General features: G+C 32.9%; 1 protein-coding gene across 2 annotated transcripts in view; it reads right to left on the bottom strand.

Moving 5' to 3' along the window:
* The window catches only part of LOC658383 (uncharacterized protein), a 32,455-nt gene extending 20,943 nt beyond the window's left edge, over nt 1-11,512 (bottom strand). For both annotated transcript variants that reach the window (XM_015978204.2, XM_064356970.1), the window contains exons 1-2: nt 11,448-11,512; nt 1,799-3,223 (exon numbers count right to left, since the gene is read on the bottom strand). In XM_015978204.2, the coding sequence (XP_015833690.1) occupies nt 1,799-2,972 (1,174 nt within the window). In that variant the 5' untranslated portion in view covers nt 2,973-3,223; nt 11,448-11,512. The remainder of the gene's footprint in view (nt 1-1,798; nt 3,224-11,447) is intronic.
* Between the last annotated feature and the right edge of the window lie 3,245 nt (nt 11,513-14,757).

The raw sequence follows: 14,757 nt of genomic DNA, 5'->3' as shown, positions 1-14,757 counted from the left end.
TAATCACTTAACGAGGTATCTGCAAGTTTTTTGAACAAATATCCGAATAAATTGTACAAACAACAATTTTTTTGGGGCTTGAATGTTGTAATTATTAGAGTAAATCTGTCAAAAAAACCCTATGCTTGCGGAAGATTAATGAGTTTGTTTTTTGGAAATTTGGGAAAGACGCTACAATTCTTTGTTTGCATCAAGAGTCAAGGCTAAGGTAGTAGTCTTTTCCTTGATCGAGATGACGGCTAATCATTACTTAATTAGAAGTACAGGTGTACTACTTACAGGTGTGTGGTTTATTTTTAATAAAATTAATGCTTCCGCTTCGACATATGGTGTTACTACTTGTCGGCAAAATTAAATTTGAGTTGAAAGTGGGAACATTGGAAGAAAACAACAGATGGAGAAGAGTGGCTAAGAGTTTGGTGTTCAATTAACCAAATATTTTTTTTCTTGACAATAAAACTGAGGGTAAAACATTATACAAAAATTTGTAACTGTAACACATAAATTACATGAGAGCGAAAACGTGACCGTTAATTAAGTGTCCATAAATACCTAATAATTTTACAAAAAAAAATTTTGTATTTATTGTAAACTTTAATAATCTCATTAAAACTAAAAATATTTTTTGTGGTAGAAATGCTCCAACAGATTAATTTTCTCTTTAAAGAGCACGGAACTCATATTCATATTTTGTTTTTTGAGTATGATGACAACAATGGAAACCCCAAATTTTTCTTAGCCATATCGACAAATATTTTCGAAAAATAAATCTTCACAAAGTAGAAAAGGTAAATTTTAACATCAATAAAACATTAACACGATTCAAATATTTAACAAAAAAAGAGTTGATTCTTCAGTTAAATGAAATTTTCAGAGTGTTATCCAATAACTTCTTGACGGTAATAACACTTGTGGGCAAACATTTCTTGTACAGTCCAGAAATTGTCGTACTGTACATTATAAACAACTTCCAAACTACCTATCAGCTGTTTCAAAATTATAAAAACGTCATCGTCGCAATTTCTCTCAAAATTAGCTGTTATAAATTATTCATGCACTTCAAAAAATAATAGCTAATGTAATGTAATGTAATCAATGAGAGCTCTAATCATTAATAACTATTTTACAATTTTATCAATCTTATCTAAAAAAATAATTCGGTAAAATGCGACGTTGGCGTTTTTATAGTTTTGAAACAGCTAATATTTTACTTTTACAAAAAAGTGCATAAGATTTTGTTTGAAACTTAGTTTCACAATCTTTTGGTGATGGACCAAAATGGTATGTTTGTTTTGGTAAATGGGGAAAATGGAGGTTTTCATTACTCAAAAAAATGAAGGTGAAAAATTTTAAATTTTGTTGAGTCTGTTTTTAAAAACAAAAATGACCTGTCCAAACAAAATCTTTTCAGTTTTGACAAAATTATTCCATGATTTTGCAGCTCATTGAAAAGAATTTGATGTCATGCTATAGTCAAGAATTCCACTTTGGCTGTGGATTGTTACGCCACTGCACTTAGCACTTAAGTATTTAGATTTGAGAGAAATTAGGAATCAGACAATGGTGAGCAATTTCTTTATGCAAGCGCCCGAGCAAGAACTCGAGGAAGGTGTACTATTAAGTCCATACCAAATTATTTCGCATTTAGCTTATCTAATTTCGCAAATTATTTAAATTTATTCGATTCGTATCACTTTCGCTCCGCTAATTGTACGAACCTTCCTCGGTCTAATCGATTACCGGAAGATAAACGCCCTGGTGGGTGTTTATTGTGATTTGGTGTATTTTTGCTTCATACCTCCTCCGATGGTGGTGACGGTGTGCTGATGTTTATGCGAGGTGCCATGGCCGAGCCCATATTTCATGGGTTTGAAATGAAAAAAGGACGGGGAATAACCCGAGCCTGCCCTACTCAAAGAACTAAAACGTTCTTCTCTGTCCTCGACGTAGACGCCTTCTTTGCCCATGGCGGCTAGCTGTCTTCCTTTCGGCATAAACATGATGAGGAACACCAACGCCGAAGAAATAACTAGTCCGAAAGCAATGCAGGCGTCTCTGTGTCTCTCGCTGACCACGAACCCACTCAAGATCCACACTAACCACGTGGGAATGCTGCATCCAACAGAAAGTCCGATATAGGTCGCTTCCCGATAATTGTCTCTGATCCCGCGGGACTTTACGGCTAGGACCGTCACGAATAGAATCAAGAAGATCACGTAGATCAGCGAGAGGAGGATGTCGACGTAAGCGGTTCGGCACAAGGGTAACACCGTGGGGTGGGCGACGTCCTCAGCGGTCACCAGGAGCCGGTGCTTGCTGGGCACGGCCTCGAACGTGACGTTGTCGACGAGCGGCGGGCTCGTGAGCAGCCACTGCGCGCCGATGGCCACCTGGATGAGGATGGCGAAGAGCAGCAGCAGCCCCTGGTAGGGCGCCGGCAGGTACACGCCCCCGTTGAGACTGATGAGGAAGACGCACTTGACCAGCAGCGAGGCGAACACCACGGCGTAGGCCACCCCCGTGCCGAAGCGCACCACCGCGCAGGTGAGCTGCGTGGGGGCGGCGGCGTAGACCGCCCCCAGGCCGGCGCAGGTGAACAGCCCCAGCAGCAGCATCTGGCCCAGGAAGAGGTGGCGGCGGCTCGGCGTCGTGCGCCAGGCCTTGCACAGCACGAACACCTCGAAGCCGATGATGAGCGCCATGGTGACGGCCGAGAGGGTCAGCACGGGGATGACCCAGGCCTCGTTGCGGAAGACGCCGCCGATGCGGTCCAGGCAGCCCGCGCACGCGGTCACGGTCGCGGGGGCGCCGCTCGCCGCCGGCACCAGGAAGAACTCGGTGCTCATCTCCAGACGGCGGGCCTGGGCTGTAGGGGGTCCGCGGTCCAGGTCGCCGGCCCGCTTCTGGCGCTCATCTGCAGCCAGCGCCAAGCATGTCGCGATCGAGGCGAACACCACGACGGATCGAGCCATACTAACTCCACTTCGCCATCGCCCTCCTCTTCACATCTGCAACATCATCTCATTAACAGCCGGACTCACCGACGGTTTATTCGACGTTTCGACGGACTCTTGGCGAGTCGTGGCCGAGGGGACAGCTACTCCAAACGGTAAATTCGGAGACGATAAATTTTTGACGATTCGCACAGGTGACAGATTTGGATGGATTTGCATGCTTATGCGCGGATTTTAGGTCAATGGTAGCGGACGGGTCATTCTCATTTCTGAAAATATTTGCTGTTCGATTTATGACGTCAAGATTAAATTTATTTGGTTTTTAATTAGAAAAAAAAATTCATTTTCATAGATTTTACATAAAATTTTACTAACACATATTTTTTGGTAATTAATACTGTCAGAAACTTCTTTTGCAAAAAAGTTTAGTAACCAGCTTCAGCAAAAACAAAATTTTAATACATTTTTAAGATTATATTAAACACCTGTAATAAGGAGGCAATATTATATTCCTTCATACAAGTTTTATTGGTAATCTATTTTGCTTATTTAAAGCAATTATTTAATTTATACAATTATCAATTCAACTTTAAAAAAGTGTCCATGGCAACATCAATAACCCAAGAAACGTGAAGTATAAATTGCAAATTTTAATTATTTTTTATTATAATGACAATCAACTCTATGACAACGAAAGGTGTACTGATCTCACATTACATTATTTAAAATTTTTGTTATATTAATATCATTATTTATAATTTCAAGGTGTACCAATAAAATAAAAAACGTAAAGTATTCGTGGACAACTGTCTTTAAAACACTTGCTCTATTTCGCGTGTTTTAAAGACCTCAATATTCACTCATAGGTACTTTAATATACAATCTGTCTATAAGTGAACGTAGGATCGAAGTAGATATTAAAAGTTTGCCGTTTTATCCAGAAAAAACGAACAATGTTAGTATATAAAAATTTTGTTTTACTGATTGACTGAATAGATAAAAATTGGTACTTTTCAGTAATTTCCAGAACAACCTGAAATCACACGCTCTTTTATAAAGGGTCTGTACAATTTATTATCCACTAATCGAATATGTTAGTACCTATCAGGTCAAAGTTTGAATGTTTTTCCAATACTTGAAATTTGTTTTAATTACCTTGCTATATTATAAAAAAAAGTTGTCGTTTTCGTAGTAGGATCTCCTTTACTGCTTCCTGTTGCTTATTATAATTAGGTACTACCACCAAGGGTACTACATATATGACTGCCCACTTGTAGGGACAAGGGAGCCAAGCCTCTTCCTAATTGCAAAGTATGCATATAATTTTATATACTCGTAAATTACAAATAATTTTATGCATGTAATGTAATATTGGTGATTTTATAAAAACGAACCACCTTAAATAATTCAAAAAATAAACAAAATGTTAGAAAATGTCGCGATAAGTTAATTTATTTTTAGGGGAACACCTTTTATTACTGTACTTTTAAAAGTTGTCGCACCAACCCTCTTCAAAATTTTAAATGAAATCTCAAATGAAAGGTATTTTGACCAGAAATTCAGTTACTTTTTTTTAGTTTCGATATTTTTTTATAAATTACTTGACATCCATCGTTTAAAAATGGTTCTTTATCAATAAGTCGACTACAGAATTTAATTTCACAAATGTGCCGCTTCGTTCAAATGACTACTGTGTTTGTAGTTCCCGAGTATTCTTATCTCTGTCAAATCCTATGGTTAGTTGTTTTTTTTTTGCATTTTTCGGCATTGTTTTTTCGTCTTCTTTTGTATTTATTCGTGTATTCGTGTTTCCTTGAGTTGTATTATGTGCTGTCGTTTGTATGTTTAAAACGTTTTTGCTTTAATTTGACTAATACATCACTTTTACCTTATAACAGTATTCACAACTGGGATTTAGCAACACATCACGTTTAAAGTTTTTAGAGGACTTTTATAATTTGTTCTGCTGTTGTGCTAAATCTTGTTCTGTAAGTATGATGTAAATAAAAAAACTCAAAACTCGAGAAAATCACACAGCCAAATTTCCTCTTCAAGATATCTGACAGTTGAGGTATCACAAAGGAGATAATGCCTTTTAAAATACTGAAGAAGTTGTTTGGCCTCCCTCAAGGTTTTCTAATTTTTTGTTTATATTCTGAGATATTCAAGGTGGTTCGTTTTTAAAATGTCACCCTGTATTATAGTCACGTGCTCCGCATATTTTTATTTTTTTGTTTCCCGCCCCTTAATCCTAAAACCCATACACGCCTATGATAATTGCAGTCAGAGTCAGCAATGTGTTATTTGAATCGTAAAATGTGAAACTTTGTGTGGTTCTGAAACGGAAAAATAAATCAAATAAAATTCTTATCTGATCATGCCATAACTCAATTGATGAAACATGTGTAGAATCGGTGTAGACGCTTATAAAGTTCGTTATTTTCCTTGGAATATACACGTATTTTAAAATTTCATTGATGTACTTTACTTTTCTGACAGGTTTACATAATACATACCTACAATCTTTTTCAATATTTCGTGTTTATTTATATTTATTTATTTACATAGACCGGCGTGGTCAAGTTTAACACGCCACTAGCTATCGTTCGACCGAGTGTAGGTTTAGGGGACAATCAATACGTGTATACTTTCTCTTCATTGAAATGGAAATTTTAAAATCTGAGCTTTTATTTTCTTTCCTAATACCATTGAAACAAACTGCATAAAGTTCCTTTTTGTTGTGAATTCAAGATTTTACAGAATTTTTAAAAAAGTGCGATTTAAAAATACGAAATAAGTGAAGTCAATCGAAAGATAAACCGACATTTAAAATTTAAAAATTAGAATTTTATGTGTTTTAGGATTTAAAACTGATCACACGGGATTTTTAAAATGGACAAAAGCATTTCACTATTGTAAATACTAAAAATATCATCGGTGAAGTTAAAATTTATTATAGTATTTTTCTAAATATGTTTTTATTAAAGCTTCTGAAATAGAAGACTTCACACCGCAGGTAAATAGAAACATTATTATACTCCGCCTTAATTTTCTTCGTGGAATTTCGAGCATCGCGATAACACCTAGCTACAGGAAATGTTTTATATTGTATTTATCTACTCTTGTCATGTAGTGTGACTGTAGATGGTAGATGATGTTTAACTGTTAACTGAAGCAAGAAAATAGCAGACAATATGAGAAGAATACATCAGTAATGTTGTCCTTTCGTAAACACGACTCGTACAAATGTGGTAAATTCAAAGTTTGTCATAGATGCTCGTATTTACCAATTTGTTATAAATAGACTTTAATAATCTGTCGGATCTACTTGACTGTTTTCATAGATTAAGAACTTTAATTTGAATCTATGCTGTGGTCAAACTTCCCGTTCTCGCCCATAAGTTTCTTTGCTAATCAAAACAGATGGCTATAAACTATTGTAAACACCGAAGATTATTTTGCCAGGTGACATTGTGATGTTAGCTCTCGTGTGATATTAGGTCAACGTTATCGCTAAGCGGCTTACGGCGCTTCGAAGAACGTTAGATGTATTATTTTATGCATCACAATTAGGTATACAAGGCAATTGCCTTGTAAATTGTCTTAATAAGACCGTTGCTGCGAATACTTTAACGTCATTTTAATTTTTATAACAACCATTATTGCAACTATTATCTATGCTATTTTAACACCGTGAAGAAATGTTATTACTAAATCTGTAAACTGGTTTCAAAAATTTTAATTGTCATGCGGCGATAAATGGGTTAATAAGCAGAATTCTCGACAAATATTTGAAATACAAGGTGATTTTTTTAGGGCCTACATTAGAAACTTTTTAACTTATAATGTAGCTAGAGCTTTAAAATTTTGTATACAATCCAAATCGGCCATTCTGTGTTCAACTAAATTATTTTTAAAATGGATGGACTTTCGGAACTACGAAAAATTGACGCCAAGTTTGTGATTTTAAATAATAATCAGTAATAACACATTTTTATTGCATATTAGAATTCACCTTCTCAAGCTGTGTAAAATTTACCCAAGTTGTTTATACTTATCTGTCATACTTTTTGACGAATGTCCATTTTTTTGTTAAAATTTTCATTTGCAAGGGTTTATCAAAGACATCACAGCGCTTGAACCCTTTGCGATAACTGAATAATTTTTTTGCATTCGATAACCGAAGATTTGAAAACTTTTCTAGAATTTTCAAAATTGTCAACTGTCAAAATTCATGGCTAGTATGATTTTTTCAAAATAGTTTTCAAAAAACTGCTATAACTCAGTTTTTTCAAGTAGAACGGCCCTAATTTCTTAACGGCAATCGAAAGAATATCGATATTTATGGTGACTTTTATCAATACGCCCTATACCTATCTCTTACAGTTTTTGAAATAAATCACAAAAAGCAGATTTTACTTCGTAATTTTTATAGTTAATCAAGTCGACCTTGTAAAATTGTCAACAATTGTCAAACTTCAGTATTGCATTTAGTTTTTAGTTCGTTTATTATCGAATAAGCAATAAAACAATAATATTTAGTTATAGTTTATGGTAACTTATTGAATTATGTAAAGTAACTCAGTCAGCCTACCATCGAATTTTAAACTTTTTGAATAAAAATAGTGAACAAATAAGACATTTCTTTTAATTAATAACATTATTTTATCGTATTTTTTAAAAGTTTACTTGATTAAAAATGAAAATAATGAGCCAAAATTCTGTTTTTTGCGATTATTTCAAAAACTGTAAGAGACAGATATAGAAGATGTTAATAAAAGTTTGCATAAAAATTGACGTTCTTTTGATTGCCTCAAAAAATAACAAGGTTATTTGATTTAAAAAAATAATTTTATAATCAAATTTTAATCATCAGTTTCAAAAAATCATAGTAGCCTTGCAATTTGACAGTTGATAATCCTAAAAACTTGAGAAGACCCCCTAAACCTTTGGCTATCAAATGCAAAAAGTATTGTCCACTTATTGTCAAGGGTTGATGAGCTGTAATATTTTAAATAAACCTTTGAAAATGAAAAATTGTTTAAATAAATTGACATACGTCAAAAACTATGACAGATAAGTACTAACAACTAGGGTACATTTTACTCAGTTTCAAAAGGCGAATTCAAAAATACAATAAAAATAGATGATTACTATTTAAAATTTCAAAGTTGGCGCCAATTTCTCGTAGTTCGGAAAATTCAGCATTTTGAAATTAATTTCATTAAAGTTAGAATGATTGATTTAGATCGTATACAAAATTTTAAAGCTCTAGCTGTATTACAAGTTAAAAAGTTTCTAATGTAGGCCCTAAAAAATCACTCTGTATATGTGGAAAAATCGAAAGGAGCACAACAGGAGGCTTCACTCACGAAGCAAAGAACATTGGGAACAAGAAGCTCACGACAACACCTCAGGTACAATCTCTCGAATTTTTAAATAATAATCAATAGAAAGTTGATTATGATCGATAGGTGTATACGTGAAATTGTTTTTATTTCTAATTTTTACTTTTACATTAAATTTTCCAGTGAAAATGTGTTTACAGTTACTTGTCAGAACTCGTGTTTAATCGAAACTTAACATCTACGTGAAAAATAAAAATAGGCATTACTTTTCTTTAATTGACTTGTTGTGTTCATTGATGGTACACCTACCTAGTGGAGACCGCTATTCTTGTAGTTATTAATAAAATGCCTTGAATGAAAGTGTTTTGCATTAATTTAAGTGACGCAATCGGAAGATATTCCAGTTCTTGATTTATTAGTTATGAAGCCATTAACATTTTTTAATGGCAATCCATCTCTTATTATCTTATTTTTGATTCTAATTTTTGTTTATGACTAATAAATAATGTCCCAAAACGGTGCTGCACAAGCAGGTGCAGCTTACGAATACAGTTACGTAATAAAGTTTGGAGGAAGTTTAAAAAACGTCATGTAGAATTTTTTTCTTAATTATGTTTCTGGATTTAAGATAATATCTTGAAGCAGACATTTAAAACCATGCAATTTTGTTCCTGGAAGAGGGGTATAAGACATCTATTTGGTTCGGCGGTCACGATCGGCCAAAAAACAGGTATTTTTGAGCGTCGTTTAAAATGATCGGTAATTCAGAACATAGCAGACTACCAAAAAAGACAAGACGTAACACTAACTTATTAAGAGTTTCGTTTTGTTCTTAAACCGTCTGAGGCAGTAAAATTTTAATTGAACTTCACTTCGAAATAAATTGCCAATTAAGGCGAAAATTTTCATTTATGGTTCAACTACACCAAATCATACGTTAATAAAACGTGTAACTGTTTCGGAATAACACCATTTTTATGGGCTTACATGTTTCACGCACTTCCTAACTGTACAAACTTTTTCTCGTTTAATTTTATTAAGTTTTTTTAACAATTTCCGATCAAAGCATAACGTTTTTCCACGAAAACATTAAACCGTTTTAATCCATCACATCAAGTATTTCTTAATTAATGCCGTTTGCAAAAATTACGACCAAATCGATTTTTCTCGGTATAAAATAGTCTAAAATCACCAATTAAATCAAACAAGATCATTAGCTCAACTTTATTGACACTAATTTATTCCATATAGTACGAGTTTAGAGGAAAGGTCAACATAACGCACGACAAAATAATTTGCACATGAAAGCTGATAATTTTGAATTTTTATTGTGGTCAATCGGGAAATAAGTACCTCCTGTCTTGTACTCTCATTAACTATTTCCAGTGCCCGATAATTAAACCAGATACTTATTGTAATCAATCAAAATCTTTAAATCCTTAATTATAGCCGCATGTCGTGTAGCTTATATTTCCAACCATTTTTTCTCGATGAATGAATGTTTTGACAAGATGACGCGCGGATTTCATTATTTAAAATGGAATTTATCGCCGGTTAATCGACGATTTCAATTTGGTGATATGTTAAGCTGCAGATTAAAGAAGTGATTGCCAATTTTTTGCGGAGAAACAAGTTAAAAGATTAGCACAAAATAAGTTTTTTAATGCCACTGATTAATTTTACTTTGTAATTGGACATAAAAAAAGATTTTGTATTTCCACCATACGTATACCAAATTATCTTAAAAGCATTGGCAACTTTGTCTTAAATGATAATACTGAAAACGCTTATTACAATAGTCAAAACCGTTTCTCTATATCTGCTCTCTAACTCGAGTTATTTCGATTTAAGTTTGAAATTATGACGTCGTAATCGTCTCAAGCATTTGGTCCAATTCTTGGTCCAATATTACAAAGTGTCACTGTCAGAGTTTATCGAAATTTCTCAGATGTATTCACGACGTTCAAGTCAAAATTTGGAACAGAAATTAGTAGAAAAAGTAGTTTATTTTTAATTTTCTAGAAGATGTGTGAAAAGTCTTCAAATATGTGTCAAGTTTTTGGTGATTGAAAGAGTTCAGTGATAAGAGGATTCTATGATGAATTGATGAGAGGCGGTTGTTACGTCACGACTTCTTACTTTCGAAGTGATTAGCTTATTTCTCATTACAGAAAATTTTGAAAAGAACCTAGTGGAAGAAAACGAACGATATTTTCAATTTCCGTTAAAACATAAAATACGTTTTTTAAACTAATTCTTATGCAAAATTTTCTGCTGATTTTGAATTTGAAGTAGTACAGGATCCGAATTAAGGTCGTCCTGGACCGATATGCTTACCGGATGAAACTTATTTTGTATTAAATATAATATCCAAAGAAAAGTATCGCGAATGGGTTGCCTAAAGAAATATTCTCAAGACTATGCTTAAGGGGGCTAAAAAGATTTACAGCCGTTTCAAGTAACATTCTTGAAACTGCTTTACAGGATACATTTTTTTACTGTAGGAAAGAAAGTCTTTTAAAATGCGGCAACTGTTTATTTAATTCAGAAACAAAAAACTAAAAACTGGAATAACTCCGACCACTTTTGTAATATTAAACAAAATCGCATCAACTTGAAAATTTTGGCATTCTAAGTTGCGTCACTCACTCACTGCGATTTCAAAAATAAGTTACGTTATATGTGAGTGTCAAATTGTTGAATTCTGTAATTGGAAATTCTGCAAAATACGTTAAGTCATTTAAGTTTTCTGCTAGTAAGTAACATTTTTTAGTTGTCTTGAAGATATCTGAATACATTATTTGCACTTTTAGCCGTTAAAGAAGGACATTCAGGAGTTCATAAAACTGCTTCTCTCAAGCTTATTAACAGTCAAAACTTAACGAAAACTATGAAATACAACAGATTTTAATAACAAACCTACTTTTGGTTCACTTTCATAAAAACCACTGTGGTGCAATCGACTAAGCTGTTACAAATCTAATAAAAGTTAATGCCAAGAGTACGCTGTTTGCACCACAATGGTTTTTATGAAAGTGAACCGACTGTAAATAAATTAATGAACAACTAATCAAATAAACTTGTGTGTAAAAAATATGAACGCACAAAAAAGGAGACCGGTAAAGGTAAATCCTACATAACTTACAGCTTATTTTAGATAAATAATTGTTTGTCCGAAATTGGCAGAAACCCTTGAGAAGTAGGTAAGTAGAGAAGACTTTTGAAAACTTTTCGGTGCGTTTTATGTTGTTTTGTGAACCGCAGATTAATTTATTAAACTCTTTCGGCATAATATTGAAAATAACCTTTGTCAGTGGTTGCAGAGCGTCTTGGCGGACTCCCATGAAAATTCTTTAGAGTTGCAAAAACAGCAATAGGGGGCTAGTTCGTTGCTGCTTGCTTAATTCTTTTAAATTCGTTAATTTTGACAATGCCAAAGACAAACTTCAAATTTTCATGACAGTAGTGAGAGCATTGCCAACTGCCAAATTTATTAGCAAAACTTGATCCAAATATAACAGAATAAAAATCTCTAATCTTCCAATATTACAAAAGTGTACCGACTTTATAGTAGTTTATTATACAAGTAAAGAAAAGTTGTTCATTATCTGTGAGTGATGTACTGATGTGTTTCTGAAACGAATACGGAGAGAGAAATTTTTGTTAAATTTTTTCACCGATAGAATAAAAAAATCACCAAACGGCTATTTTATTCTATCGAATTTTTGTTGTATGGCTTTAATTAAAGAAATTTATATATAGTGGCGGTCAGCTCGATTTGCGTGTGCGTCATCAATTTCATTTTTTCATTACCAACACAAAGCTATAAAAAATTATCAAAAACAATGCAAATTTAAACAACTAAGGGCTATCTAAGGGTGGTATCCTTGAACATTAATTTACAAGTGCACTTCGACAACACCGTCAAGTGTCACGAATTTGTCAAACTGACATTGACAGTAAATTATAGACGTCGTCGCATGGTTGTCGAAAGTGTTATCGGTGTTAATCGCAAGTATTTTCTGTTCGTTTATTGTGTTTTGTGATTTGCGTTTCGTTAGGTTTTTGATTCTACGTTTATTAGTTCTTGTTTTGTGAATCTGTATTTTTTGTAACAACTCATAATTTAAACACTTCGTAACCTCAAAAAATATTTGATAGTTTGTCACCGCTATGCCCCTGCTATGTAAACGTAGTGACAGAAATGTCAGATGACGCACACGCAAACGGAGCTGAGCGCTACCATAACTAGGTGTATTGCTCACCCCAAATCTCCGATTACGCAATGTAAATCTAAATTCTCAATTTTCCCTTTTAACCCGATTTTGACACTGACAATTGTTTATAAAAAAACAGACCATAACTAAATGAAATAATACCATAGTAACCAGTTGTAGAATAAAGATGTACTACCTCTACTCGTACCTATGGAGTAAGCAACAACATTATTAATACCTATAAGAGAAAGAATCATTCTTTATTCCTAAGTGTCTACTACATGACCAAAAGTATTTTATTTTCTTTTAACATTTATAGTTGATCTAAAATAATTTCCAAAGAGTACTGGATTTTTTTTATATTTTTTTTAGTTTGCGAAATTATTTTCTAAATTAAATAAAGCAGTAGCCGCATTTTAAAAGACTATTTCTTCTACAGCCCGAGTAGAAGATTCTATCTTGTAAAGCAGTTTCAATAATGTTACTTAAAACGGCTGTAAAACATTGCGAAAAATGGTTAACATTCGACTCTTGTTTGCGCCCTGAATCATGGTCCAGAATGACTTTAATTCGTATCTTAGTCTATTAGATTTTTTGTTTAGAATTGCCTTCATTATGAAAAAGACGTTTCTATGAAAATTTTTGAAAAACTTAAAACTGGTAAAATTTTGTGTTTACATCGTTATCTCTTCCTTCTGGATAAAGCTAGAACCTTTATTTTTTTGCATAAAATTTCTCAATAAATCTAGATTCTAACGAATAGACACAAGTCTTAGTTTAGATAAAAGAAAATTGAAAAAATTCTTGTAACGTTTTATATTTGTGTGCTGACATTTTCGAGATGCAAGAATTTTTTTATTTATAAAATTAGACCTATACATAATACCTTAAATAAGTTTTTGGTGCATGAATCATTTCGGTATTTTTAACACTCACCAAGTTATTGCCATTTAAATTTAATATAAAAGGCGCTTGAAGTGGCATTGCCGCGTATTTCACTTTTGTACTCGTAATCTTGCTCAATTTTTCCAGCTTTTTTTTCAAAACTAAAAGTTCTGTATTTACATTAAAATTATACAGGGTCGCTAAAAAGTATAATACAGTTAAATATTATAAAAACTATTCATCACAACATATTGAAATTTGGTGTATGCTAAAGAATATATAAATTCCATCGTTTCAGATGTTTATCAAATTCCTATCTCCATTTGTTCTTCGGATACAAAGCTAACTTGATTTTTTTTAAATAGCAACAAGGGTCAAATTTAATATTTTTGAGAAGAGCATTTGTTTCTGAGTTCTATGATATAACACATGCATATCTTAATTTAATCAAAACTCAAAAAAAAAATTGAAAAATTTTGAATAATCTAAAATTTTGTTAGCATTGGAAATGTTGTCTTTATCTATCGTTAGCTCTTTGTTATTTCACAATTGACCAAAAATAAGTAAAAGTCAAAAACAATTGTTAAAATAACACTTTTAACTAAAAAAGAACACGTTTTAACAAAAAACAATGAAACACAATATACTTGATTTTTATGATACAAAAGATGTTTAAAATGATTTCCACTAATTTTGGTTTTCTGTCTCCATGAAAATTTCCAATATGGAAATTTTTTTTCGCTCAGTTTTATTTAAATGTACCTTTATTAAACTATAATTATTGCACTCAAGTTTAATTTTTATCTAATATACAAGTGATTGATATCGCTAATAACAATGTTTTCAAAGCTCACTTAGTTTTACTATACCAGAAAATTTTTGACTTCTAATTTTTCTACTTTTTATTAAAAGTAAAGGTAGGTATTATGTTACATCTTGAATTCAAAAAAAATCTCTTTTAAAAATGATTAAATTTGACCCTTCGTGCCATTTAAAAAATCAAGTTAATCTTGTATTTTAAAAATAGATGGCGATGAAAATTTGAAAAAGCTCTCAGATGATAGAATTTAAATACGTTTAACTGTTTTCTAAATTTCAAGGTTCTCTGTTAAAATGTTCTGAAAATATTTAACTATATCCATACTTTTTAGCGACCCTGTATAAATTGGGCAATCTTCGACAAAAACAAAAGTTTTAGAGTTTTATCCAGAAGGAAGATATGATGATGTAAATAAAAAATTTCGCCAATTTTAAGTTTTTCAAAAATTTCCACAAAAACGTCTGTTGCTGTTGCTGTAGGCAATTCCAAATCGAAAAACTAACTACGCATTCGAATTCAGCAGAAAATTTTGT

This window comes from Tribolium castaneum, chromosome 1, assembly GCF_031307605.1.
Source record: "Tribolium castaneum strain GA2 chromosome 1, icTriCast1.1, whole genome shotgun sequence".
NCBI lineage: Eukaryota > Metazoa > Arthropoda > Insecta > Coleoptera > Tenebrionidae > Tribolium > Tribolium castaneum.
This window is presented reverse-complemented; position numbering and strand designations above follow the sequence as displayed.